General features: G+C 42.7%; 3 protein-coding genes and 1 long non-coding RNA gene across 20 annotated transcripts in view; 2 read left to right on the forward strand and 2 right to left on the reverse strand.

Annotated features, from left to right (window-relative positions):
* GGNBP2 (gametogenetin binding protein 2) overlaps positions 1 to 17070 on the reverse strand; it is a 32132-nt gene extending 15062 nt beyond the window's left edge. For 3 of the 12 annotated variants that reach the window (XM_040244133.1, XM_040244131.1, XM_040244129.1), the window contains exons 1-4: positions 16074 to 16293; positions 8707 to 8787; positions 6347 to 6600; positions 3861 to 3959 (exon numbers count right to left, since the gene is read on the reverse strand). In XM_040244133.1, the coding sequence (XP_040100067.1) occupies positions 3861 to 3959; positions 6347 to 6600; positions 8707 to 8787; positions 16074 to 16166 (527 nt within the window). In that variant the 5' untranslated portion in view covers positions 16167 to 16293. Of the gene's footprint in view, positions 1 to 3860; positions 3960 to 6346; positions 6601 to 8706; positions 8788 to 16073; positions 16554 to 16809 lie in introns of those variants that run through there. The other 9 variants (XM_040244136.1, XM_040244134.1, XM_040244137.1 and 6 more) reach the window with 7 other exon arrangements.
* A 7-nt stretch (positions 17071 to 17077) lies between these two features.
* LOC120866421 lies at positions 17078 to 24271 on the forward strand. 3 transcript variants are annotated; one of them, XR_005721653.1, is made up of 3 exons: positions 17078 to 17224; positions 19186 to 19330; positions 23409 to 24271. It is a non-coding gene; the product is annotated as an uncharacterized LOC120866421 (long non-coding RNA). The 3 variants fall into 3 exon arrangements; XR_005721652.1 differs by having other exon boundaries at positions 17100 to 17348; XR_005721654.1 differs by lacking the exon at positions 19186 to 19330 and having other exon boundaries at positions 17100 to 17348.
* PIGW (phosphatidylinositol glycan anchor biosynthesis class W) lies at positions 21716 to 25523 on the reverse strand. Of its 2 annotated transcripts, none has more exons than XM_040244144.1 (2): positions 25480 to 25523; positions 21716 to 23755 (listed from the first exon to the last, which is right to left on the reverse strand). In XM_040244144.1, exon 2 carries the CDS (start codon positions 23741 to 23743, stop codon positions 22232 to 22234), a length of 1512 nt encoding a protein of 503 aa, XP_040100078.1. In that variant the 5' UTR covers positions 23744 to 23755; positions 25480 to 25523; the 3' UTR covers positions 21716 to 22231. The 2 variants fall into 2 exon arrangements, with proteins under 2 accessions (XP_040100078.1, XP_040100077.1); XM_040244143.1 differs by lacking the exon at positions 25480 to 25523 and adding an exon at positions 25041 to 25136.
* Positions 25524 to 25720: 197 nt separating this feature from the next.
* The window catches only part of MYO19 (myosin XIX), a 33112-nt gene continuing 31851 nt past the window's right edge, over positions 25721 to 26981 (forward strand). For 2 of the 3 annotated variants that reach the window (XM_040244125.1, XM_040244128.1), the window contains exons 1-2: positions 25721 to 25783; positions 26406 to 26563. The gene's annotated coding sequence lies outside the window, so the exon portion shown is untranslated. Of the gene's footprint in view, positions 25784 to 26320; positions 26564 to 26981 lie in introns of those variants that run through there. The other variant, XM_040244126.1, reaches the window with a different exon arrangement.

Consider the following 26981-nt stretch of genomic DNA (forward strand, 5'->3'; position numbering starts at 1 on the left):
TAGTGACACTGAGATCATCTGAAGGAATAATCTCTATAGTCTACATTAAGATCATGAACTCTTTAATACATTAAGATATATTAGTAGGGTAAGTTTGCAAATTTGTATATAATTACATATTTACTTTAACCATATTAAAATGTTATTTATACAGGAGCTCATATCTTTACACAAAAACGTGTGCTCAAGTATTACATCTACTTGATAATAATTTAACATTTACATTTATCAAGATAGTAACTGTTTAATATAGTAAGCATTTTATGAGCAGATCTACTTGGAATGCTAATGTCAAAAGGGCTGAAAAAATTATAAAATATTTTCACTTCTATACACGGATCAACTTTCCACAAATTGAAAATGCTAACAAGTGTTGATCTACTTAATGTGATTTTATAGCTAGCCCATGGCAACAAAATTCTTATCTACCTTCACATTTACAAGTAGCTGGGAAAGTCACAGATTAATCTAATTACAGTAAATAAAATTTTACATTTTTGAAAATAAAGATAGCATACTAAGATGAACACTTTACACAACCTAAATTAGTAGTACTACACAAATAATTTTTTAAAAACTTACTAAAAACTTCCCAGACTCTCCCTCCCCCACAGGTTTCAATGTGGCGCTGGTCACGCATTTTGCTTTGTTGCAGATGTGCATTCCAAGAGAAATGTGTTTCTATTTCCATTCAATGACAGTCTTCTTGATTTTTCATGATTCTGAACAACTGGCTCCTGCCTGCTCTTCTGCAGGTCTCACTAGTCCTAGAAATTCATTACCTGGGATGCTTGAGATGGAAACACTCTGAATCTTTACTTAACCTACTTTCTACGGCTAAATAGGTATTTCTCAACCACCTGCCCACCACATAAGATCAGACATACAATTCAGCTCCCTAGTCCCATCTCACAAGGGCTCAAGAAAGGGTGAACGGTCTTTGTTTTTGAAGCAAACACCTCAACTCCTACTCTGCCTTGCATGTTACATCCTTCTACTCTCATCTTCTAAATTTCGAATATTCTAATTATGCTTCAGTGATCCACATAACTCTCAAATTCTCACTATTGACGAAAAGGGCTGGGGAATGACTATTATACCATCCTAATGTGAGACCATTATTCTAAAACGACTTGAAAATTCTATAACTCAAATCAAGATTTTATCGGTAATGTCTCCAAACCAAATGTCTTTATACCACTTCTTCCTGTCAAGATCAAGCTTTCTGAAAAAGGAAGTCTTTTCACTTCTTTGTTCTACTTCCATACTTTCCACTGACAGCTTAGTCCTTTAAAACCCTGCAATGCATGCATTTTTCTATACATTCTGATCTGGATTCTGATCCATTCAACTACAGATCTGCTCATCAAGATCACCAATTATCTTGGTGTTGCTATATCCAATGGACTCTGAGGTCCTTGATAACTCAGCAACCTTCAACACAGCTGTCCAAGTCCCTGCCCCCAAAACACTCTTTTCCCGTGGTTTCCTCCTGCCTCCAGCCACTCTCTCAAGTTTCTTTAGACTTATTCGTTCCTACCATTAAACTGAAGTCCTCAGCATTCCTTTCTGTTACCCTACTTTTCCTGTAGGTGATCTTATACGGCTGACCACTGAACAACACGAGGCTGAATTGCGCAGGTCAACTTACACATGGATCTTTTTCAATAGTAAGTACCACAGCACCGCACAATCTGCAGTTACTGAGTATGAGGACATGAAGGAACCATGTATAATACATGAAGTTGCCAACTAGAAGTTACACGCAAATTTTCCACTGTGTGGAGGGTCTGTGCTCCGAATCCCTGTGCTGTTCAAGAGTCAGCGGTATATCACTCATCAGCTACAGGCCTATAACCCGGGCCTAGACCTTTCTTTCAGACCACACACTTACTCCCAGACAATAACTTAGGTTTGCTTGTGTGAATATGAGAATACTCTAAGACAGACTGAACTGGACTGTTACTATTGGTTAGGCTAAAACCTAATTAACTGTATTATACCTTCCCCTGAAGAAAATGAAAGGGGGGAACAACAGTGGAAAAATTTAAAAAGTCATAGTAGCACAGAATGGCGGTGACCATCCAAAGTGGAGGAGAAGTCTTGGCTAAGCAGACTGTACCCTCTGACCAGCTATCCACGTGACATGGGGAATAACTGAAACTACCTTAGGAGGTGTTGCTTAAGATCAACTCCACTCACACTGATTGCATAATTTGGCAAATAACCTTCCAAAACATTTGGCTTCCTATGTGGTGGGGCTAGAGCTGACACTGGATGTGAAGTCTGCGGAGGTATGCAGATACAGCTATATGTCAATTTAATGAAAGTAGATAATTGATGAAGCAGTCAAGGAGAATAAGAGAGCAGTGGAATCCAGAGCAAAAGTGGAAGGACTGGTCTTTGTAGGAAGGTAGCAATGAGCACAGATGTTTACGATGTGGGGTAGCTCTTGCTTTTCAGCTCCTCAGTGACAAACATTCATAATCAAGAAACAGAAGGCAGCCTTTGTATTGTATCAGACTACTCTGTGGTTTTAGTCAACAGGTTATTCAGATAAAGGTTACTGTCCAATGAAAATCAGACTAAATTCTGCACTCAGTCAGGAATTCTTTAAAGATACTGGTAAATCAGGTATGTGAAATAATTATCCTTAGATAACCATTTGAGGTTGTACAGAGCTTTACTGCGTTTAGAGTTCTCACATTTAGAAATCATATGTGATTCTTATGTAAATCTTGATCCTAACAAATCAGTGTAAGAAGACACGTTCAGAGAGAGTCGGTGAAACGTGAGTATGAACTGGGTATTAGATTATTGTAGTTAAGTTTTTGTTAGGCGTTATAATGGCACTGTCGTGAAAGAAAATGTCACTGTATTTAGAGATGAATGTAGCAGTAAACTAACATGATGTCTGGAACTTGCTTTAAAATACTTCAGCAAAGGAAAAGGTGAACAAATGAAACAAACTTGGCAAATCCTGACAACAACTGAGTCTGGGTAAAGGTATTTGGGGCTAACAGAGTCCTTGTATAGTCTCTCTACTTTTCTATGTGTTTGACAGTCTTCATGATGAAAGTTTAAAAAAAAATTTTTGTTCCTGAGTATGGAGGGAAAAAGAGACTATTAACATACCACCACCTGGTCATCCAGATCTTTCTATTAGGGAGGAAAATGTCAACAATACTAACGAGATGTTCAAAAAACTAACGTCTAAAATTAATTCAGGAGCACAGTTTTATAGCATCCCATTCTCCCCAAAAGTTACTTCTTAGAAACTCCCTTCAAATTCCATGACTTTTCCTTACCGCCCACCCCCAACCCCAAGCACTTTTGAAAGGGAAACTTGACACTGAGCTGGGAGAAGGGGGCAGCCTTGAGCACTGTAGCACCTAACCAAGAAGAAAACTGCAAATTAGTTACATAAATTCACACTGCTTTAACTAACTCAAGGTTTTTTTGGTAAATCCTTGATAAATTATTAGGGAGACCTAAAGACAAGAAAGACAAGAAAGATAATTTATACAACTATTACATAGGCTAAAGAATGATACCACTACTTTGAAAAAATTAATACTGGCTACATAAATTTACACAAAGATCTCAACCTCCCTTCTCTGAAACATATAGTACCAGGGAAAATAAATTTTAGAAGTCAAACTTACACTGAGACCCTATATAGACCCAATGCAAAAAGAACTAGGAGACATATTTATTTTGACCAATTATATGGTGTTCTATTTTACAGTGTAAACAATTAATGAAGTAAAACTAGCATTGTTTCTTCTCTTTTTACCAAACAGGATCAACATTTATAATCTTAACACTAACAAAGTATCTTGATAATCAATTCTACTTACCCCAAAGGTTTTGGTTTGTGCGTGTCTAAGGAGTGCAACTGACATCTCTTGTTCTTTTTACTTTTTGGAATAGCATCTATCATGTCATTTAGTTTGGACCTAATAAATAAATAATAAAAAAATAAATAAACCATTAAAGGTCTGCTTAACATTAATTTTTCTTTAGAATTTTCAAAATCTTTATGCCCTTTAATGAGAAGTATATTTAAAGTATTACAGACATATCACTTTGAAAAATTCTCTTCAAATGAACTCTAACCCAAGAGTCTATACAATTTTATTCCTATTCCATTCTCAGACTATCAGAATGTTGAAGGAGGCCTGCTCTACTCAACATACTCTTTCCCTTAGTCTGATCCATCTCATTCATCCCTACATCTCCATTGTATCTAGCAGTGTGCCTGGCACTCCAATATTTTATGACTTATTGCTACCTGACACTCAGCCATACTCCCTTATCCAAACAATAGATATCTAAACTGACACTATCCTTGACAATTTCCTGGTAGTCCAGTGGTTAGGACTCTGAGCTCTCACTACCAAGAGCCCAGGTTCAATCCCTGCTCAGGGATCTAAAATCCCACAAGCTGTGTAGTATGGCCAAAAAAAAGAGGAGGCGGAAGTTAATTAAAAATAAAATAAACGGGATTCCCTGGTAGCTCAATGGTAAAGAATCTGAGTGCCAATGCAGGAGACATGGGTTCCATCCCTGTTCTGCCAGGCTCCCACATGCCACGGAGCCACTCAGCCCATGAGCCACAACTAGCAAGCCTGTGTATAGGGCCCGGGAGCAGCAACTATGAAAGCCCACAAGCCCCAGAGCCCATGCTCCATAAGAGAAAACACTGCAATGAGAAGCCCGTGCACCACAACTAGAGAACAGCCCCACTCTCTGCAACTAGAGTAAAGCTTGAATAGTAACGAAGACCCAGCACAGTCAAAATAAAAATAATTGTTAAAAGTCCTAGCTCATATAGCTAATAAGTTTTTTAAAAATAAATTATCCTTGACGAAGAGCCTTCAACAGAAATTTTATGCAAATATAGAAATACATAATGCTAAACATCCAAACCCTGAATCCAACCAATAAGCAAAGCTTGTCAACTCTTAAATATATCCAGAATTAGATCATTTCTCATCACTGCCACTGTTATGACCCTTGTCCAACTCGCCTCTCTAGCTTAGTCAATTCCAACAGCTGGCCTCCCAAATGGTCTCCTTGCCATCTACCCTCTGCCTTTACATTCTACGTTTCACTTAGCAGCTGGAGTCATCTTTTCAAGACAAAAATCATATTGTTCTATCTCTATTCAGAAATCCTTCAAAGCTTCTTTTCTCAGGTGGAATAAAAATCCATAATCTCTACCACCACCTTCAGACAGCTTCGCTTTTCCTATTCACACCACTTACCCTTTGGTGATCACATTTCACCTCATAGATGGGTGGGTGGGTGGGTGGGTGGCTGTGTGTGTGTGTATGCATATGCTGATGACACAAATTTATGTGTGTGTGTGTGTGTGTGCATACGCTGATGACACAAATTTATATCCCTAGGCCAGAACTCTCTGAACTCTACATGCACTCCCAATTGCTACCTCAAATTAACATGCCCAAAAGTCAGCTCTGCGAAGTTGCTCCTCCTAGGACTTCCAAGGTGGTCTAGTGATTAAGAATCTGCCTTTCAGTGCAGGGGACTCAGGTTCCATCCCTGGTTGGGGAACTAAATCCCACATGCCTCGGGGCAACTTAGCCCAGGTACTGCAACTACTGGATCCAGCCATCTCTCATTATCTCTGTGGCCACTACACTGGTCACTATTCTTTCTTGCATGGACTATTGAACAGCTTGTTTCTCTGCCTTCCACTTACTCGTAACACAGAGGTAAAAGGAAGCATAACTCCAAGGTAGACCACATACTCTTCTGCTCAAAACCTTCCCAAATCTTCCCGTCTCAGAGTTAAGATAAAAGACCTCAGCATAGCACCACATAATTAGGCCTCTCAGTGCTCCTCTGACCTCATCTTTTATTACTGTTCCCTTCATTCATCTGCCTCCAGTCACAATGACTTCCTTGCTGTTCTTCAAACATGCCGGGGAAACTCCAATCTCTGAACCCTTACCCTGCTGCCCTTTCTCTGCTTCACCCAAATAACTACATGGCTCACTCCCTCACTCTATTCTAGCCTATATGCAATGTCATTTATTAGAGAGGCCTTCCCTGACCACTCTCCATGTGAGTTCTACCCACTCATTCTCTCTCTCTCTTACTGGTTTGTCTTCGTAACAACATTCTTGACAAAGTATGTATTTGCTTACTGCATGTCTCTCCCTCAAGAAAAGAAACTTTACAGTCACTGGCACACAGAAGTTACTTGTGTTAAATCTGAACTCAAGCTTTGCCCCAGTCAAAGTTACAAAAACGCTACCCACTGTCACTGAATTTAAAAATTAAGCAAACCCATTGTTTCCTAATTGATTATACTCACCCATGTACGTAAAATAATGTATAAAGCTTCTTTGCATCAGTCATGCAGCTTCGAGTTACAGACAGGACTCCCTTGGGCCCCACCGTCAGGGGTTCAAGGGCAGGATTTCCAGACTCCACAAGCTGGGAAAAGAGGCGTTCCACACTGCGACGACAACCCACACATGGCACAAGCTGAGAAAGTGCGCTCAAGACTTCACGTGATGTCACCACCATGGCAATACTTAGATCTTGTTGCTTAAGCATACTATGTCGCTGAGAAAAAAGGGGAGGAAAAATAAAGAAGAGTTCATAAAGGAAGACATAAAATGACTTTCACTACGCTGATTCCTTATCCTTGTGCCCTAAGTACAACCTGGGCAGGGCCTGCCATCTACCTGCAACTGAGTCAGGAAGGCAAGATGCGTCAGCCTTATCCATGCTGCACTGAGTTTATTCCACAACCCTTACACTGCCCTCCCCCGAGCCCAGTTTTAGAATCTCAAGTATAAAAAACTCTGCTTACGGACTTTCCCTGGTGGTCTAATAGCTAAGACCCTGAGCTCCCAGTGCAGGGGGCACGAGTTCAATCCTGAGTTGGGGAACTAAGATCCCGTTTGCTGCACGGCACAGCTAAAACAAACAAACGCTGCTTGGGATGCCAGGGCTGTGCAGTAGGGGACCAGCACAGCAAAAAGAAACCCTGCATCTGGAAATCTGTGCTTGATCAATGTGTGTATTAAGCATAGTACTCTCACTTAAAACAAAAAACTTTAAAAGAAAAAAGAATAAAGACAATGTAGCTTTACTATGTCTCCTTTTCAACCTTTAACCACACACACTGTTTAGCTGCATGAGTCAAGTTAGGATGGTGATCATGTAGGGCAGCAATTCTCAACCTGGAGGCATGAGCAGGTGTGTTACGGATCAGTGGGCGAGAACAAGGCCCATCTCACCTATGGAGGAGCCTGCAGTGAGTGAGTCGGAGAAGGCAATGGCATCCCACTCCTGTACTTTTGCCTGGAAAATCCCATGGACGGAGGAGCCTGGTAGGGTGCAGGCAAGGGGGTCACAAAGAGTGGGACACAACTGAGCAACTTTACTTTCACTTTTCACTTTCATGCATTGGAGAAGGAAATGGCAACCCACTCCAGTGTTCTTGCCTGGAGAATCCCAGGGACAGAGGAGCCTGGTGGGCTGCCGTCTATGGGGTCGCACAGAGTCGGACACAACTGAAGCGATTTAGCAGCAGCAACAGCAGCAGCGAGTGAGTAAAATGCTGGTGCATATGAATGTATAGAAATGGACAAAAACTCCAGGAAATAACTTCTACTTGGCTGGAGCTATAGTTATACTACAAGTAATGTAGTAGAGTTTACCAATAATCCAGTTTACCAAAATAAATAAATAAAGGTGAGAAAGGTAACTCCCAAGAAGGATATTATCATATTTACTATTAACCTTTAATTCAGTTTTTTCCAAAAGTTGAAACAATTTTGAAATAAAGTAACCATTTATCTTCCTTTATACTGATCATATATATTTACAGAGTATCACACCGGTTAAAAATTAAATAGGACTGGGAGTTTGGGATTAGTAGCGACAAACTATTACATTTTTTAAAAGTCTTTATTGAATTTGTTACAATATTGCTTCTGTTGTTTATATTCTGGTTTTTTGGCCATGAGGCATATAGGATCTCAGCTCCTTATCAGAGACAGAACTCACACCACACCCTTTGTATTAGAAAGTAGTCTTAACCACTGGACATCCAGGGAAGTCCCTCAAACTATTACATTTAAAATGCATAAACAACAAGGTCCTACTGTACAGCACGGGGAACTATAGCCAATCCTCTGGGATATATAAAGAATATAAAGAATGTATACATGTGTATAACCAGTCACTCTGCTGTACAGCAAAAATTAGCATGACATTGTATATCAACCATACTTCCATAAAAAAATAAAATAAAATTTAAAAAAGAGTTAAATAAAAATCAGAAAATTCACAATACAAATTTTTTTTTTTAACTGAAGAAAACAATTATAGAAAATAACAAAGTTCTCAAAGAAAAGTTGTCTGTCCTATCTTTTAAAAACAGGAAAATTAAACTAAATTTAAAATTAAACCAGTGAAATTAACGCCTTATGGACATGTAAAATGGTAACACACCACGACCAAATCTTTCGCATCACAGGGATGTAAATGTAACCGGAGCAATAGTAAAACAAAGCAACCTCACTGAACCTTAAGACCTAAAGAGCCCTAGGTAAGATAAAATGACTGCTCACACCTCTGACTCCTTAAAATACACACACACATACACGCACATGCTCATGCACACACACACCATTTAAAACATTAATTTTTAAAACTTACCTGAATGAACTGCTTCAGTTGTGCACCATTATTTTGATGCCCATCAAGATTTAACACATTGTCAGGAAATTCCATCACCATCTTAATATGTAAAAGAATACAAATCAATTATTTTACCTTCTATGAAAGCACTGATACAGACTATTTTATAATATCCTAGGACAGAAATAGACTCCCCTAAAGCCAGATTTGCTCCCTCCCACCTCCATCAAAAAGTTAAAAAAAAAAGTCCAAATTAGTTTTTAAAGCCAGAAATGGTATAGTCATTATAAGCAAGGGCACTGAAGTCAGGCAGACATGAATTCAAATGCACTTTTATTATAATTTACAGTTTATGTCACAATTCTGGGCAAGTTACTTAATAAGTCTGATTTTTAGCTGCCTTATTTGTAAAATGAGATTAAGTAGTAACTTTTAATATCTCTTATAGAATGGGTTGTGAGGATTACCTTATATTTAAAAATGTGTGCTGTAGTAGCTAATGAAAGCACTAAGTGAAATAACCTGATATCTTACATTAAAAATCCTGACATTTTCCGCTATTCCTCATAGCTACAGAATACAGTAAATCTTATCATGTAAATAACTATATATAAATATATGACTATATATATAATGACTTCACTTTACATATACACACACACACAGATACATACTCAGAATAATACCCAACACATAGCAAATGTTTGCTCTAATCATGAACGGAAAAAAATACACTGAAATATTTATTCAGTTCTCAAAATTCATTGCAGAGGATGAGAGATATATAAAGCTTAAGGCTGTTTCGGGATGTCAGACAATGGAAATCAGTAATCACCACATTTTACTGACCTGTGACGCCACTAATTTCAAGGAGTAACTTAAGTACCACTAGGTACCACTAGGTTATGTACCACTAGGAAAGAACCATTGTAACTGGAAGATGTCACCAAATGAAAGAAGTATCCCAATTTTAGAGATGTTAAATATGAAAAAAGTATGCCTTTGAAACAATGAAATAAAGTAACACATTTATATCTTAACTAGAGCATTGTTAAATGTATCAAACATACTATGCGACAAAGTTCTATTTCCAGGTGACAAGGGCCACAAACTCCTACACACTCCAAGAGACCATGTGAGGCAAAAACTAAAAAACCCTCTCAGCTAAACGTGATCTTAAAAAGACTCCTCCCTTCACCAACCAGAATCACAAAGACCTGCTTCTTTAACCAAGTGACCACTCTTTCCCCTCCACATCAGAAATGAGAACCTAAACACATGCTTGTTTTAACAGTAAACAGAGGACTAAACAATCAAGGCAAGTATAAACAACAGATATAAGACCTTTTCTTGATTTGTGAAGAGGGGACTACTGGATATGTGTGCTAGAAAGGCAAGTAGATACTAAGGATGGATGCAAACACCTATTCAACAACCCAGAGGACTTGAGTTTATTTCACAGAACCAAAACCTGCATGTACAATATGACTCAAATTTTCATGTGTGTATTTTCTTACAGAAAAAGAAAATACATATTAGATGTGGCTATCTCTAGGTGAAAAGATAGATGACCTTCCCAAATGTAACACATATACACCACTTATTACCAAGGAAAGAGCCAGTGTTCTTTGTTTCCAATTCTATATTCATCATATCAAGTTCAGAGATATGTTCATGCTTCCATCTCAATAGCTTTTACTATGCTGGAAGTTTCTTCTTCCATACATAGACTGCATGTCCACAGCTCACAGTTTTAGGATCAATTACCGAATTTTTAGGCTAACCAACTTGTCACCAGTTTTTGGTGTCTTATCCCCAAAGACTGACGGTAATAATAATAAAGACATTTAACGTAGCTTTATGTATACTAGCCATTGTTCTGAGCACTGTCATATATTAACTTTGCCAACAGTACAAAATAAAATTGGTTACTAGTCTTAACAATCCTGGTATTAGAAATCCTGGCCCATAAAAACTGAAAAAAGAATAGTACAATTAACTCACATGTTCTCTGGAATCACCACATGGTTTAAAACACAAATAAATTTAACTCATCAAGTCATAAAAAAAGGTAACTCATTAGAACACTGCAAATCACTCCAATCTACCATTTAAACAACTAATACTTTGATTTACATTTTTACTTGCTTGATCCATATATACATCATTTCACCACATATTGCCACCATTAAAAAAATAAAACCTGAGACAATTACCTATATATTTTAAAATCAAAGTTATTTAATTTACCAAATCAATGCCTCTCCACTTCATAGGTGAAATCCTAAATTCTGACTCTGTATAAGTAAATTATTTTTATTCTGATCAACTATATTTTATTGTTTTAATAATTAAAACAGAGGACTGAGAGCACACCTAAATATTAAAATGTACATGCTGACCTTTAAAATATATATGTTTATAAAATTTAATAGGGGCTTCCCTGTGATAAAGAATCCGGCTTCCAATGCAGGAGACACGGGTTCAATCCCTGATGCAGGAAGATCAAGCCTCAGGGCAACAAAGCCTGTGTGCCACAACTACTGACCCCATGCTCCAGAGCCTGGGAGCTGCAACTGCTAAAGACCACGCACCCTACAGTGTGTGCTCTGCAAGAAAGAGAAGCCACCGCAAGAAGAAGCTTGCACACTACAACCAAAAGTAGCCCCAGCTTGCCACAACTAGAGAAACGCCCATGAAGAAGCAATGAAGCAATAAAGACCCAGCACAACCATAAATAAATAAAATTTAATGAATAATACCTAATTCTCGAATCCTTTTTAAAAAGTCAATAAAGAACAGGGTTAAAATTTTTGAAACAAAACCCTCATTTCCAACCATTTCATTTTTACCTAACTAGTACAGACAAACGTAAAGATCAAGTATATTACTGTGTCTTTCCTGTGTTTCACTGGCTTGAATAATACTAAATTTTCTCTTGTACATACACAACTGAGCTTCTGAGCACGCATGCACACACTCACACACACATTCAATACCGCCCCAATTAGAAACTCCATGCTCACACTAAATAATTATTGTCCTTGCCTTTCCCTTACAACAATGGCTCTTTACTTGTTTCCTGGCCAATCACTATATCCTCTTCAATGATGACACCAAAATAAGAAAAAGAGAAAAAATAAAAAGAGGAAGATAAGAGGACAGCGGAACTATTTTCCCTCATTCTTTAAAATCACTTCCCTGACTTATTGTTCAGATTCTAGGTTACCCAAAGGAAGGCACTCATGTAAAGTACTTCAGGTGTGGTCTCACAGAGGAATCATTAGTGTCTGGCTTCATGATGAGGTTGCCTATCCCTAGGCTTGCCAAAAATAGAACAAGTCATTGTCCTGCAATTACTGCTTTATAAAGTTTATTGAATCCATTACCCACTTTCACTCTTAAGTACCTGTCCTGGTTTCTCCTGACCACAAATAATCTGTTCCTAGCGCATTCTCACAAGCTCTAATCCAACAATACTGTTTGTATTTATTAAAAATCCCTGTCCTTTTAGTTTTACTTTTTTACTACTTCATCTTCACAGCCATCTGTAACATCTATCACCTTTGGTAAATTAAAAACTTAATCAAGAATTTAAAACAGGCGAATTTCCCTGGTGGGCCAATGGTTAAGACTCTGAGCTCCCAATGCAGAGGGCACAGGTTCGATCCCTGGTCAGGGAACTAAGATCCCCCATGCCATGACACACATGGCCTAGCCTAAAATATAAAATAAATAAATAAAGATCTAAGTTGGTTTTTTTTTTTAAAGCAAACAATACTAAACTTCTAACTGATGCTAACTACCTAATCCTCAAGAGGTTACACTACATTTTTCATCTTTTTAAAATCTCAAAAATCCTTATCAGAGCTTCTAGTCCATTTAGATTGGTTTGAATTAGGAGGGTAAACTGTGTTCCACATTGTAGTAACTTGACAGTATGTATCAAGAATTTTATAGAAGATTTTTATCCTTTGATCCAGTAATTTTCCTTTGAAAAGCCAGAAAAAATTGTTAATGCAAAGTTTTATGCATTATTCATATTCTTAAGAATGTTATTCATAGCAAAAACTAGGACCACCTCTATGTCCAACAAAGGAGGAATGATTACATCCTGGAATGTCATACAACAAAGTATTACAAGGCCATTAACACTGCTTAAGAATAACAAGAGAAAATGTTCTCAATATTACATTCAGTGAGAAGAAGCAAGATATGAAGTGTTACAGAAGATGACATATCTCAACTCTGAATCTGCATGTTGCTATGATGGGAACTACACAAAATGCTGCTCTATAATCTCAGCTATCTCTGGGAAGCAGGGTAAAGGATAATTTGTTTTGTTTTGCAACTATTTTTCAAGATTATATTATAAGGAGTATATATTCTGACTATTAATTCCTTCTAAAAATACTTTAAAAACGGTAATTCTTCAAAGAAGTGTGTTAGCCACTGAGTCTTGTCCATAGACTGTAGCCCACCAGGATCCTCTGTCCACAGAATTATCTAGGCAAGAATACTGGAGTCGGGTGCCATATCCTTCTCCAGGGGATCTTCCCGACCCAGGGATCGAATCTGGGTCTCCTGCATTGCAGGCAGATTCTTTACCATCTGAGCCACTAGGGAAGCCCCAATTCTTCAAAGATGTCTTTAAAATAAAATCTGTATTCTGTCCATCTGCTATTCTATAATTCTAATAACACTGAAAAGCCTTTTGGCTACATAGCATACCATTTTCCTAAATATTCCACCAGTTCACTTACTTGGGATTTTTCTCAAACACACCTATATCAGCACTGTACTCAAGTACTCAAACCCACTGAACTGTCATGAGTCTTTTAAATGTGGCTACAACATACCACATAAAAGAGGAGGCTACTTCCTCATCTACAAGCTTGTTAATTTCGTTTTACAAATCCAACTTAAAATCGCTAGTTTACCTCAGGCTAGAGGTTTTGGCTTCTGCAAGAATAAATATGTTTAACTGACTGTAAACATTATAACTAGACTTAACACCTAGAAGTTAACAAGGTTCTAAGACTTGAAATAATCACACAATGTTTTCTCAGTGGATTACCTATAGAGTCTAGGAACAAAGATCAAACCAAAAGTTACCTTCAAGGATACAATGTCATCAAACTATCAATGACCCAGTGCTGAGCATAACCCTCTGTTGCAGGCTTGCTTCCTCCCTCTTCCTCAACAGGTGTTTGCTCTACACTCTTCCTTTAAGTAGTGTCTGGTAGAACGGTTCTGAAAGAAACTTGTTTCCCTAAATATGATGGACTCTTGACAAGATTTTACACAAACCAGCATTCAGTGACATATGTAAGTTCCATAACAAAGCAATGAAGGGTCCCATTCATTTCCTAGTGATAAAAAACCATTCCAGAGTAAAGATACATAAAAAAATAAGATGCTACTTAAGATACTTAAATTAAGCAAGCCTAAATTTTATTTGCCTGGGTCACAAGTCCACCATACAATAAAAGCAAAACTCTACCGCCAAGTCAGTCCAATCCCAACTTCCCTAGAGAAGTAAGTACAATAATAAATCACAGTGCAGGTTATATCTTTTTCTAAGGCAAATTTTGGAAATTCATTCAGAAGAGAGTTTAAAAACACCCAAAAGTTGCCTATTTTAAAAAACTATTTAATGGATATATCAATGCCACATCCATATTAAAGGTGACTCTGTGAACATAAGGAGAGACTCATAAGTGTCTTAAATTTTTGTAAATACTCAAATCTTAGGTTGATTTCCCCTGTTTTGATAGTATACACTCAATAGTAACCTTATGTCCAAATCTTTTTTTTTAACTTCAAAGATTATCTAGGACAATAAACACAAAAGGTTGATACCAAACTATATGCTCTAGAAAAGTATCTGTGTTGGAGGGAGAGAGAAGAAAGAAAATTATCAATAAATGAACTCATTAATTTTCAAATTGAGAAATCCATCATTTAATTTGATCTGAGTGCTAATTTTTTAAAAAACACTTTTTAAAATACAAGTCCATTATACTTTTAATGCAAAAAGTGCAGAAATCATGACCAAAGCATACAAGCACACTTTCTTATGAAACACAAAGTCTATGTACCTTATGTGAGCCCAATTATTCTTTTTCCATGAAAATATTTTTAAAATGCACTTAAGTAATTATAGATGCTTTCATTTAAAAAGTTCTAACAAATTAAGTCATTCAATAGCTCTTCTAATGCTTTTTAAAGGTACTGCAGCTCAATCAAGTCTTAATTGAGACTGGCAAACAGAAAGGCATAGAGTGACATCTCTACAATGACTTGCATTTTACACAAAATTTGAAAAAAGTTCAGTAGGTATTTGCAAAAAAGAAATTCAGGAACAAAACACACCAACCACCTTTGAAAAGGAAAAAAGGCAAAGGCGGTATGAAGACACTTAGTTACACCTTATCAAAACACAAATGTATAATCCAAAACTTCAGCATCATCAAAATGCACATTTCAAGATTCTCAGAAAAGGTCCATTTCATTTCTTAAGAAATTGTGACAAGCGACTGCACTCATTTCCTGTTCAGATTCAAATTTCTGCCATTTCCTTCTAAAGGAAACACTACAGCAACCCAGGGCAGAGGGTCTGTAATGCTGTACCACCATCAACTCTAAAAAGGAAAACTACTCAGAACTGGGTTTGACATTCAAGATGAGCCATCAGCCTTTTATAATGCCCTTACACATTCAATATTGTGGCTTCCTTAGGAAAAGCTATCTGTAAATTAAAGAATCATTAATGCCAAGAAAGCCCGTTTTGAAGAGTCATGGCCTAGCAATACAATCATTTCCAACAATTTTAATGGACTAGGCATATTGAGACTCTAGCGAAATCAGATCCTTTTAGTGGGATCTTTCCTGTACAAAAGCATGTCACCCTGCCCTCCGTAATTATGCTTTATGGAGTGAGAGCTGTAGTATTAAGCTAGAAAATAGACAGGTAGCAGTGCAGCTGCGACATTTCCAGGTAATTAAGCCTCCCCGAGGGTAGGTGGTTTCTGTAAGGGATAGGCCCTGGACGCCCGAGATCCTTCAGCCCCTCTCCAAGGAGCGTGCTTTGGGCAAAAGCACCGTCTCCGAAAGGGAAAGGGTGAAGGAAGAGAGAGGCAAAGGAGGGTAAGAGCCGGGGCGAGGGGCTCTCAGTGCGGGTGGAGCGCCAGCCTAGGGGCCCGCGGACGTTACCAAACGACCCACTGCAAAGGCGAGTTTGTGGGGCCTGCCAGAGAGAAGGCCTCGCCTAGGAGTTGCAACACACTCTTTTCTCCAGTGCGCAGCGCTCGGCCTGGGGGAGGGGGAGGAGGGGAAACAGCTGCCAGGGGAGCGGCGAGCCCGGCCCGGCCCGGCCCGCTCACCGTGAGGGTGTCGTCTATGTAGAGGGGAATCTGCCTCCTCTCGAAGGGGAATTCCTCCTCCCCGTCCCTGCACACTGCCACCAGTCGCGCCATCGTCCCTGACGCTGCCGTTGCCACCGTCACCACCTCCTCCCAGCTGCTGCTGCTGCTGCCGCTGCCGCCGCCGCCGCTCTTGCCGCTGCCGCCTCCTCCCAGCTCCTGCCTGCAACAGCCAAACCCCGCGAGCGTAAGCACCCGCCGCCGCGCAGCACTTTCGCCACGGGGAGGAGGCGGTGGGGGGGAGAGGGAGAGCAGCAGGAGGGGACGGGAGAGCTGGGCTGCGTTTCCCATCACCCGATTCCACACGCGCTCAGCCAATCAGCGGCGAGCAGCGCGGAGACCCGCCCCCTCGCGCCGTTCTCCCCACCCCCCCAACCCAGCCCGCCGGCCTCCAGTCAGGGTCCAAAGGAGAGGCGGAAGGGACCTGGCGGCCCCGGGGCTTCCCCTAGCCGGTCAGCGGAGTCCCAGCTCTAGGACGCCACCCCCAGCTTCCGCTCCTCAGCCCACGGCCCGCCGCCCGGAAGCCCTCAGCCCACCGCCCACACACAGCTGACCCCCTCTCCCCCTTTAAGGGCGCGCCCCGCCCCATCAGTTCCCTGGGCTGCAGTTGCCCAGCGCGACCCCGCCCCTGGGAGGGGTCGACCCCGCCTCAGCTCTGCGGAGTCCGCGGGGGAGGCACAGACCCTCCCCTCCTCACCCTTCTCGGAGGAGGCCTCCCGCTTCTGACCTTCACCGCTTGCGTGGTCGCCTCCCTGGCCCCCCCACCTCGGCTCCCCGTTACCGGCTGACGAGGCCCGCGTCGGGGCCGGCCTGGGCGGGAGCGCGGCTCAGAATGCCGTTTCCTCTCCCGGCTCAGTCAGCCGCTCGCGCCACGGGGGAGTGGGGGAGGGAAGGTGGGGGGGACGTGGGGAGGGTGGGGCGGGGCGGGGCCGAGCGAGCCGGGCGGGGGCCCCGCCTCCTCTCGCGAGACTCCAGGCGCGCTCCAGGATCGCCCCTTTCGAAACCCTGGCGGAGGGGGCGGGGTGCTCCCCCGGCGGTCTCCTGACGCGTGATCTGCGCCCTCACCGGAGTCTAGCTACTCAAATAAACCCGAAATAGGGCTGTTAGGAGGGGTGTGAAGGCCTCCCCTCAGTCCTCCGCTGTGTGGGACCCGGGAACCGCCCTCCCGAGGGCGGAGGGGAGAGGGAGCGGAGCCGAGGGGACTCCGCCGTGGGTCGGGGCCCAGTGAGGACTTGGGTAAGTGAAGTGAGGGGGGAGCTGAGACTTTTCAAAACCAGTGAGAGCAAAAGGTGGGAGTCGGGGGAGGGGAGACTAGGCTGGGTTTCCAGGCCCTTGACGCCGCTTTCCCTGACGCCCTGGTTCTTCAGAAGCTAGCCGCTTTCCAGACTCATTGAGACCCTCCGGGAGGGGCAGAAAATACATTAAGTGCTGACAGTTTTTTGTTGTTGTTACACTGTGCAGATAGTGGTTTGTGTACGCGTCCTGGGCAGAGAAACTTCTTGGGTCCGGTTAATATTAACCTAGAGACTCAGACAGGACAACAGTTCCCTTGGGCAAAGTGCTGGTGCTGGCCAAAGGCCCTTCCCTCTGATCCTCTTCGGAGAATCTGAGCTACCGTTAAGACAAATTCATGCACACTCTGCGTGCCATCGTGTACTCGGTTCTTACCTTGAAGGCGTTAGAGTCCTGTTTGTAAAGCCAATATAGTTGTCGGGAAGATTTTTTTGCCTGTAAAAAGTCTTGACGATTTTAAGACTCAATCCATCGGATGCTCTTACAACTAACTAATCCTGGTGATCTGTGTTTCCTGGTAGTATAGGCTAGAGCTGTGATACGGACTTTAAAAAGTATTTTGGTCATCACATGAAGTCTTAAGAGATTCGCAACAAAAAAAACCCATAGTGCACGCAACCCCTTAGCCATGTTGACTTATGACATTGTGTGGTCACTGTTAGAGTAGGTGACATAATAAACTGGAAGAACCATTGTTCAGTCCCAAAGGTGTGATTATCCAGTAAGTATTTATGTCCTTAGCCATGTTAGGAGAGCAGAAAAGTGTGTGGTCTTTAGCTTAAATTCAATAGGCATATAGGATTGCATGTAAGTTCTGACAAATTAGACTCCATAGCCAAAATACGGACAGTTTTAGAGAATCTTGTGTTTTATGTAAAACATCCCTAAGGAAAAAAAAAAAAGAATAAGGTGGCTTCTAAAATCTGAAAGTGCTCCTATAACGACTGTCAATTAATGTACCTATGTTATGCCTTTCAAACTTTCCTTGGATGATGGTTGGTAAAGGACATTGAAAATACAAGTTCAATGTATAGGTGTTAATTTTAATAACTTTCATGACTGAGTATACACTGGGGACTAGCAAAGAAAGAGTATTCACCTTGGGGGTTTAAATCTAAGTTTAAAAAAAGGCATTAAAACTCAGATATAAAACTTAAAATGAGGAGACTACAGCAATGTCTAAACCTGAGATTACTTCCCCTGATTTGGATTTGTCTTCTAGATCCACTGTGTAGTATCTTTGGACAGTGTTTCACATACTATTTAATAATGAACTTCTTATAAGGCTAAAAAGTTAATTTGCTTGATAAATTGCTCTTTCTCAGGGAGGTCCCTGGGTGCTACAAATAAGACAAAATCAACATATGAGGGGAAAATGCTTAGCAAATTACTTCACTGCAAAACAACTTTTTAGAATTTTTAACCTTGTATCTTCATTTTAGAGCAGGCATTCATTTTTTTCACTATTGGTCTGCAGCTATATTTAGCTGAAGCAAATATTTAGTGCTACAGCAAATGTTTCATGACTAAGGATCTGCCTTCAGAGAGCTTATCTTTGATAAAACGATTGCATTTTTTAAAAAGCCAGTTGTTGCCTTTTTAAATTTCAATACTGGCATTGTGAAGGGCAAAGCTGAAAATTTTTAAAAGCTAAGAAAAAGCAGGCAGTTAACAACAGAAGACCTTTTGCTGGTACCTCATAAGGAACAGTTGGTGCGATGGAGATGCGATATCGTATCACATTCTCCATAAAAATACCATTCTTTTTCTTCTTTGGCAGGTCCACGATGTGTGAGAAGCCAAGGGCAAAACTCAGACATGATGAGATATGACTAGTCTCCACGCTACCTGGATTTAAAAGCAATAAAGGATACTGATTTGTTCCTTATATTCTTGTATTCATAGAGGAATTCCTAGGGAGCAAAGTATGTTCTTATTTAATTTACACAACATATAGGACAAGGTGCTCAATAAAAATAAAACATTGTCATCTACTGAACACAGAACTATTAATACATATGTAGTAGACATCCCCAGTTTATAATAGTGTAAAATTAAAGTCATGGGAATGAGTCACTTTCTGAAGGTCACAGATAAGTCCTAGACTATATTCTCTCTTCTTTGCCCCTCCCTTCTCTGTCCTCAAAAATTGATAGTTGAAGATTAAAATACCTACTGTTGTTTTCACTATAATAACCTCATTGTTTATGTGGTAGTAAAATCAACAGCAAAATCTTATTAATTTACCACAGTTGTCCAGATCTGAGTATCTGTGAATTGGGTTTTCTTTTTCATGACCTGACAGTGGGAAGCTCTATTGTATCTGTCAAAAATAGGGACAGATTTTCCCCACTGTAAGAAAATTTTTAAAGGAAAAATAATGTCCACAAGTTAAAATAGAAGCCCCTTGAGGGCAGGGTGTTATTTTCTGTTGTTTCCCCAGCACCTGTATCTAGCACATTGGAACTCAATAAATATTTATTTAATGATCTCTTTCTCTTCTGTAAACTAAAATCAGATTGGTTTATTTTCTTATTTTTTATGAATGTAATTTCATTAATTTTCTCTTTCATGACTTTCCTAATTGGAGGTGGAAAAAAACATATAGTGAGAGAAGGCGATGGCACCCTACTCCAGTACTCGTCTGGAAAATCCCATGGACGGAGGAGCCTGGTGGGCTGCAGTCCATGGGGTCGCTAAGAGTCAGACACGACTGAGCAACTTCACTTTCACTTTTCATTTTCATGCATTGGAGAAGGAAATGGCAACCCACTCCAGTGTTCTCGCCTGGAGAATCCCAGGGACAGGGGAGCCTGATGGGCTGCTGTCTGTGGGGTCGCACAGAGTTGGACATGACTGAAGCGACTTAGCAGCAAAACATATAGTACATTTTGTTCTTAGTTATGATTCAGTGTCTATAATTGGCAGACTTACTGAAAGATATTTAAGACCTGGGACAAGAAGCAGCGGACCAATTAGACACATGGTCATTAAGTCACCAAATACTTTTTAAATTACTATTTTAATGAGAACAATATGGTTAGAGCCTCTTAGTCCTCCTAAAATGCTTTGAACACAACAGGAAAACCAGTCACCTTTGCTAGTCATGCTTAATTTACATACTATAATCTTGGTTAAATTTCAAGTCTTCCTTATTAATCAGAAATAAAATCTAATCTTTTGTTTTTATAGCAACATAACTATTCAATATATTGACTTTTTTAAGGGGGAAATTTCTTTCAATAGATTACCTCCAAATATAACTAACTGTAGTTAGCAAGGATAAAATGCTACCTAAGCACTAAATTAGTCCTCATCAACTTAAGAAATTTAAACTCATTGGTACAATAGTCATGTTTGCTGTTCACCCTCTCCCTTACTAGCATCTGACCCTCTGCTCCCTAGACACACAAACACTAACTCCTCATTACACCCATCTACTCTAGCTAAAAAAAAAAATTTAACCATCTGTGGGGAAAAGTTTCTTCACTCTATTGTAAAGCCAATTCTTGATTTGACACTTTTGGCAACCTATATTTCATGACTTAGCACAGTTTATAACAGTTTAATGTGTTTTCCCCATTAGATTGCAAGCTCCAAGATATCAGGAACCTTTTGCTTATCATCCCTAGCGGCTGCTGCTGAGTTGTTTCAGTCGTGTCCGACTTTGCGACCCCGGAGACGGCAGCCCACCAGGCTCCACCGTCCCTGGAGTTCTCCATACAAGAACACTGGAGTGGGGTGCCATTTCCTTCTCCAATGCAGGAAAGTGAAAAGTAAAAGAAGTTGCTCAGTTGTGTCCAACTCAGCGACTCCGTGGACTGCAGCCTACCAGGCTTCTCTGTCCATGGGATTTTCCAGGCAAGAGTACTGGAGTGGGTTGCCATTGCCTTCTCCAATCCCTAGCAGAGAGCAGGCTAAAAAAAAAAAAAAAATCTCACTGCAAAACTGTTGTCTCATTAAGCTTGTAAATCACAACAAATAATTCAATCTATTCTTTAGGGCATTTGGGTCCTCCCTGGTGGCTCAGAAGGTAAAGAATCCACCTGCAATGCAGGAGACCCAAGTTCAGTCCCTGATTCAGGAAGGTCTCTTGCAGAAGGGAATGGCTACCCACTCCGGTATTCTTGCCTGGAGAATTCCATGGACAGAAGAGCCTGGCAAGCTCCTGGGGTCAAAAAGAGTTGGACACCTGAGCAACTAACACATTCTTCTTTGGAGCATTTAGCTGTTTTATGATTTTTTAAGTATTTGACTTTAAACATTGCTTTCTTATACCGAGTCTTTTTTAAAGATTAAAATTGGAGCAGTACTGTTGGCAATTCCACAACTGAGATATTTTAATGTAAATATTATAAAATACATACAGTAGAAAATACAGAATGGTAATAGGTGATACAAGACAGAAAGTAAAAGGGGCTTTCCTGGCAGTCCAGTGGTTAAGACTCCCCACTTCCACTGCAGGGGACAAAGGTAATCCCTGTGGAGGAAGTAAGATCCTTCCTGCTTCTGTCCCCCCCAAAGAAAGATATAATGTAAAAAATCCTCCTTCCTACCCTCCAATCTTCCAGTGTCACGACTGTAAACACAACAGCTTCTTTAAAATAACTAAAATTTATAAGTATTCTAACAAGTCACAAGGCTTTGTTTCTTCTATATTGATTTGTTTTACATAGTGTTGACATACATTTAAAATATTAAGCATCACTACTGTTAAAGCAGGAATGAAACTTTAACCCTAGATCGACAGACACCCATTTTCTTCACATTTTATATTTATTCTTCCTCATTAACATATTGCTCAAAACATATACTACCCCTATTGATCACCAAAATTTTATTGTCTTATCTTGCAAGTGTAGCACATATATAATTAAGCAGTTGGTAAACATGTAGAGATTGAGCAGGCACAAGGACAACGGGGTACTGCTGTGTAATGTATCTATGGAAAGGTTGACTAGACCAGTTGTTACATTTGACAGCAAGAAAAAAAGTAACTGGTTTCTGTTCATGGCTGTGATTAAACAGAGAGTGGGTTCCTTTCTTTTGGCTTCGGAGACTATGGATTCCAAATGCTTTTTATTTGCAGTGGGTGACTGGATAAGTTTCCAAGAACATGGTACTGCTGCCTCTTTAATTACAAATTTGGCAAAACTCAAAATTATATCACCCAGTAATAAACTGCTAAGAAGGATCAGGCAAGAAGCAACTATCCAAATACAAAAAGCTAAATTGGCCATTCTTCGAGATGCTACTTCTACATTTACCTGAACTATGTAAAGAGAAATGAAGAGGCCAATAGCTGTCAATAGAATACAGTATGCTACTTTTATCCAGTCTTTGATATGTGACCTTTCTTTAAGCACATATAACCCTGTTTGAACACCAGCCATGTGTACTGCCACGTACCCCAAGACAGAGATGATTCCTTCTCGGTTGGCATTTAATAAACCAACCCTTGTGCCACTACCATCAGTGCCATACAAAATTAAACTTTTCAAGGGGGTAAAATCAAGGGCTAGCTGGTATAATGCAGTAATGCTGATGGCTACAATCCAGGATTTATTTAGGGGAAAAATAATCAAAAGCAGTGATGTTATCAATTTCACAGCTATTAAGGTAAAGAAAAAGTTCCAGTGAACACCATACTCAGTTAAATGTTCCTGATAGTCTATGGATTTTATAGCAACTAATCGCCCCATTCCTAGGAAAACTAATGGCCAAAGAGAGTACAGTGACTTTGTAAGATAACAAAGTCTGGAGCCTTTTGTATATTTTCTCCTAACCTCTGGAGAAACCATTGCAGACCCAAAAATAAAGCCCCCTACTCCATAATCCATTGCTCCTGTCCCGTAGAGCTCGGTTTTGGCATATCTTCTGGGAAACAGTGGGAAGTCCACAGCCAAAATGGCAACAGCAGTAAAGGCACTGTTAACAACACGGAAACAGGAGATGGCTGGGATGTGTTCTGATTCTAGACTAACTTTCAAGAATTTTTCACAGATTTTCTGGAAAGGCATTCTGGCATAGCAATTTCTTCTGCAGTATATTTCATAGAGCAGCCCTGCCCCAAGGATAATTGCGACAAGATACTCGAGAAGGACAAATGAAGAGAAAATGGTCAACGTGGTGACCAGGGGAACTATCAGGAACGCAAAGTCAACCAAGAATCGAGTCCTCGAGTTATGTGAAGAAGAACATAAGTGCTGTGAGAGAATGATCAGGAGCCCTCTACACAGGACGCAGAGTGCAGGCAGGCACAAGCCCTCGGTGATCTCCAGTACGCTCGTTCCATTCTGGTTACTGACAAAAGCTTCCTTCATCTGCTTTTGAGACATTTTTTCTTCTTCCTATGAAAAGAGAAAAGGGATGCATTTGTGAAAAGCAACCTTTCTGTGGGATTGGCATATAGGTGCACCTGACTGGATTTTACTTATTCCTGAATTTCAGAGCAGAATCTAGGACTTGAGATTCCCCTTCCAAGGATTGTTGGAAGAAGCCTAATATATGAAGATAAGGATGTCCTGCTAATAGAATAAAATTACTGGTTAAAAAGCTTTAGCTGCGACTTCCCTGGTGGTCCAGTGGTTGGGAGTCCACCTTAAGAGTGCAGGGGACATGGGTTCAATCCCAGGTCCCAGAAGATTCCACATGCCACAGGGCAACTAGGCCTGGGCCACAGGCACTGAGACTGGACACGTCCTGAAGCCTGTACACAACAAAAAGAAGCCACTGCAGTGAGAAGCCTGCGCACCCACAAGTAGAGAGCAGTCCCTACTCTCTGCAAAGAGAGAAAGCCCTCCCACAGCAAGGAAGACCCAGAATTGCTAAAAAAATAAACACAGTACATTGTCATGAAAATAATGTAATGAAAGTTAAACACACCTAACGATTTCGAGTCCACTATGAGGGGGAACAGAAGGCGATGGCACCCACTCCAGTACTCTTGCCCAGAGGAGCCTGGTAGGCTGCAGTCCATGGGGTCACTAGGAGTCGGACACGACTGAGCGACTTCACTTTCACTTTGCACTTTCATGCATTGGAGAAGGAAATGGCAACCCACTTCAGTGTTCTTGCCTGGAAAATCCCAAGGACAGAGGAGCCTAGTGGGCTGCCGTCTATGGGGTCGCACAGAGTCGAACACGACTGAAGCGACTTAGCAGCAGCAGGATGAGGGGGGAGGAGAAGGGTCGCGGAAAGAGAAGGTGCTGAAGTACCCTTTGGATTTGGGGGCCTCAGTTTCTGTCCCGAGCCTCTCTGAACCTCCTGCCTCCAGCACAAAATGCGAACCCTCCAGGGATCTCCCGAGCTCCCCAGGCTGCTTGCTCCTCACCTCCTTTACAAGGTGTAGGTAGAGTGGAACGGACGCTAATCACGGAGGAGGAGTAGGGACCGTAAAGTATATACTAGTGTTAATTGTTTTAAGGTTACAAAACGCCTCTACACCCCACGTCCATGTCTGAAAAGCGGCACACAGGAAGCACACATCTGTCAGTCAAACAAGACCCACCCCGAGAATGCACGTTTGAGGGATGGCCTATCGGGACCCAATCACCCGAGGAGAAACCGATCCGAACCGGCTGGCCTTTTTAAAAGAGCTCTTTTCCTGACAGACATGCGCGCCGGTCCTCGTACCTCACGTGCTCCTGGGGTTTCGGCGCCTCGCGGCACAGCGCCGCGTCACTGGGCTGCAGAGCGGGGACCCCGCCGCCGCGGGGAGAGCGGAAGCCCGCCACTTCCGCCTCGCGAGCGGCGCTTCCGGCCGCGATGGGGCGGGGCGTCCCGCGCTCCCAGGCCCCGCCCACCTCGCGGTCCCGCCCCGAAGGGTGCCCGTTTCCCATGCCCCGCCTGTTCCCCGCGCGCCTCCCTCCGGCTCTCCGGCTCAGCCAGTCCAGGTCCTGACTCCGCGACCTTGGCCGCTAGCAAGACGGTCTGTCAGAGGCGCCCGGGCGGAAACGTGTCCCGCACCTCACCACTGGCCATCAGACCCCGCGGCGAGCGTCAGGGTGCCCGGTCTCCCGGTTGGGAGACCCACAGTCCCGCGAGGGCCCCGTCCCTCCCCGCTCCCTCGCACCTCACCGCGGGCTCTACAGTACACAGTCCCGGAGCAAGCCCTCGGCTCCAGATCCCGGCGTCCCGGGCGGGCCACGTGCGCCCGGCTCTCGTGCGCCCCGCCCCCGGGGAGGAGCCGGCCGGCTCCCGGCCACTCGGCCGGAGGCCTGGCGCCCGCAGCCTTCCCGGCGCCTCCCCGGCCGGCCCCCGCCCCGCGCCCGCCCTCCGCCGCGCTGGCCCTTCCCGCCGCCTCACCCGGCCCGCCCGTCTGTCTTTCCAGTCCGGCCGGGGGGGCTGCACGCTCGGCGGCTAGGGCAGTGCGACCGGTGAGTGCCACCCCGCAGCCGGGCCCGAAGGAACCGGGGAGGCCAGCGGGCCCCCGCGGCGCTGGAGAAGGGGGCGCCCCTCTTTTCCCCTTTCCAGAGCGCGGGCTTCACTTCTTTGCCCTTTCGTTTTTGACCCTCTGGTATCCCAGGAGGAGGAAGCCCGGCTCTCTGCCTTTTGCTCCAGGACGAGGACCCTCCGGGGTCACGCCTCACCGTGCCGGCAGGGGCCGCCTAGGGTACAGGCAGGCTCCACTCCCGCTGCGCGCCTCTCCCCGCCTGGAGACCCGGGAGAGGGGGCCCGGGAGGCTTGCAGGCAGCTGCGCCCTTGGCTGGGGGGTCACGTCCACCTTCTCCAGAAGGACGGACTGTCCCCGTGCCCAGTGTTTCCGGAGCGGCATCCCAGCCCTGGGCCCGGCGGCAGCTCGCCGGGACCGGGAGTGCCCGGTTCCCGCCGGGAAGCTGCGGGCGGGGCCTGCCGGGCTCCCGGGACCCCTACCCTGCCAGTCTCGTCTGCCGGAGGCTGGGGGGCGGGGGGAGGGAGGAGTTGATAATCAGGTTGCCACTTGCCTTGCCCTGCCTAGGGGCTTTCATCTGTTTATTCCTGTCTCCCTCCTGCCTACAGTGGTCACGCCCTTTTCAGAAATTCTCGGCTGGTAATCGCGAAGCCGACAGGGAGCAAGAGCTGGGGGAACCTGGAGAAAACCGCTTCCATCTGACTTGATTCTGGCAGAAAGTGGGCTCCGTATCGTAGTAACCAGCATTTGCCAAGCGCTCTCAAAGGTACTATCTCGTTGATCCTTAACTCGGCCTTGTGAGATCTGGGTATTAGTAGTCCTTTTTGCAAAGGAAGAAACGGAATAAGGCTACAGAGGTCCTGTGAACTGCATTTTTGAGGGGTTGTGGGCTCTGGATTCTAACTACACAACCTGCTGTATTCCCCTCTGATCCCCTCTCTTAAGATGAGCTTTCCATTGAGGGAACTTTGTTGGCCTTGAGTCTCCGGAACCCTCTGCACAGCTGTCGCCTGGATGGGGTACAGTCAGTGTCCAGAGTGAATGTGTCCATCAGTCTTGATGCCCTCCTCTGCCTACATTATCCTTTTTCCTGTTTCCTTGGAGGTCCCCCATTCCTGAGTTCTTTCAAAGGCTCAATGTGTTCAGAGCCTCAAGAAAGTTTCCTCCAAGGTCAGTCCATTACC

The sequence above is a fragment of the Oryx dammah genome, unplaced genomic scaffold (assembly GCF_014754425.2).
Source record: "Oryx dammah isolate SB20612 unplaced genomic scaffold, SCBI_Odam_1.1 HiC_scaffold_8, whole genome shotgun sequence".
Classification (NCBI taxonomy): Eukaryota; Metazoa; Chordata; class Mammalia; order Artiodactyla; family Bovidae; genus Oryx; species Oryx dammah.

Coding starts and splice junctions, on each gene's coding strand:
- PIGW (XM_040244144.1), bottom strand. CDS start 23,743: ATGTCTCAAAAGCAGATGAAGGAAGCTTTTGTCAGTAACCAGAATGGA.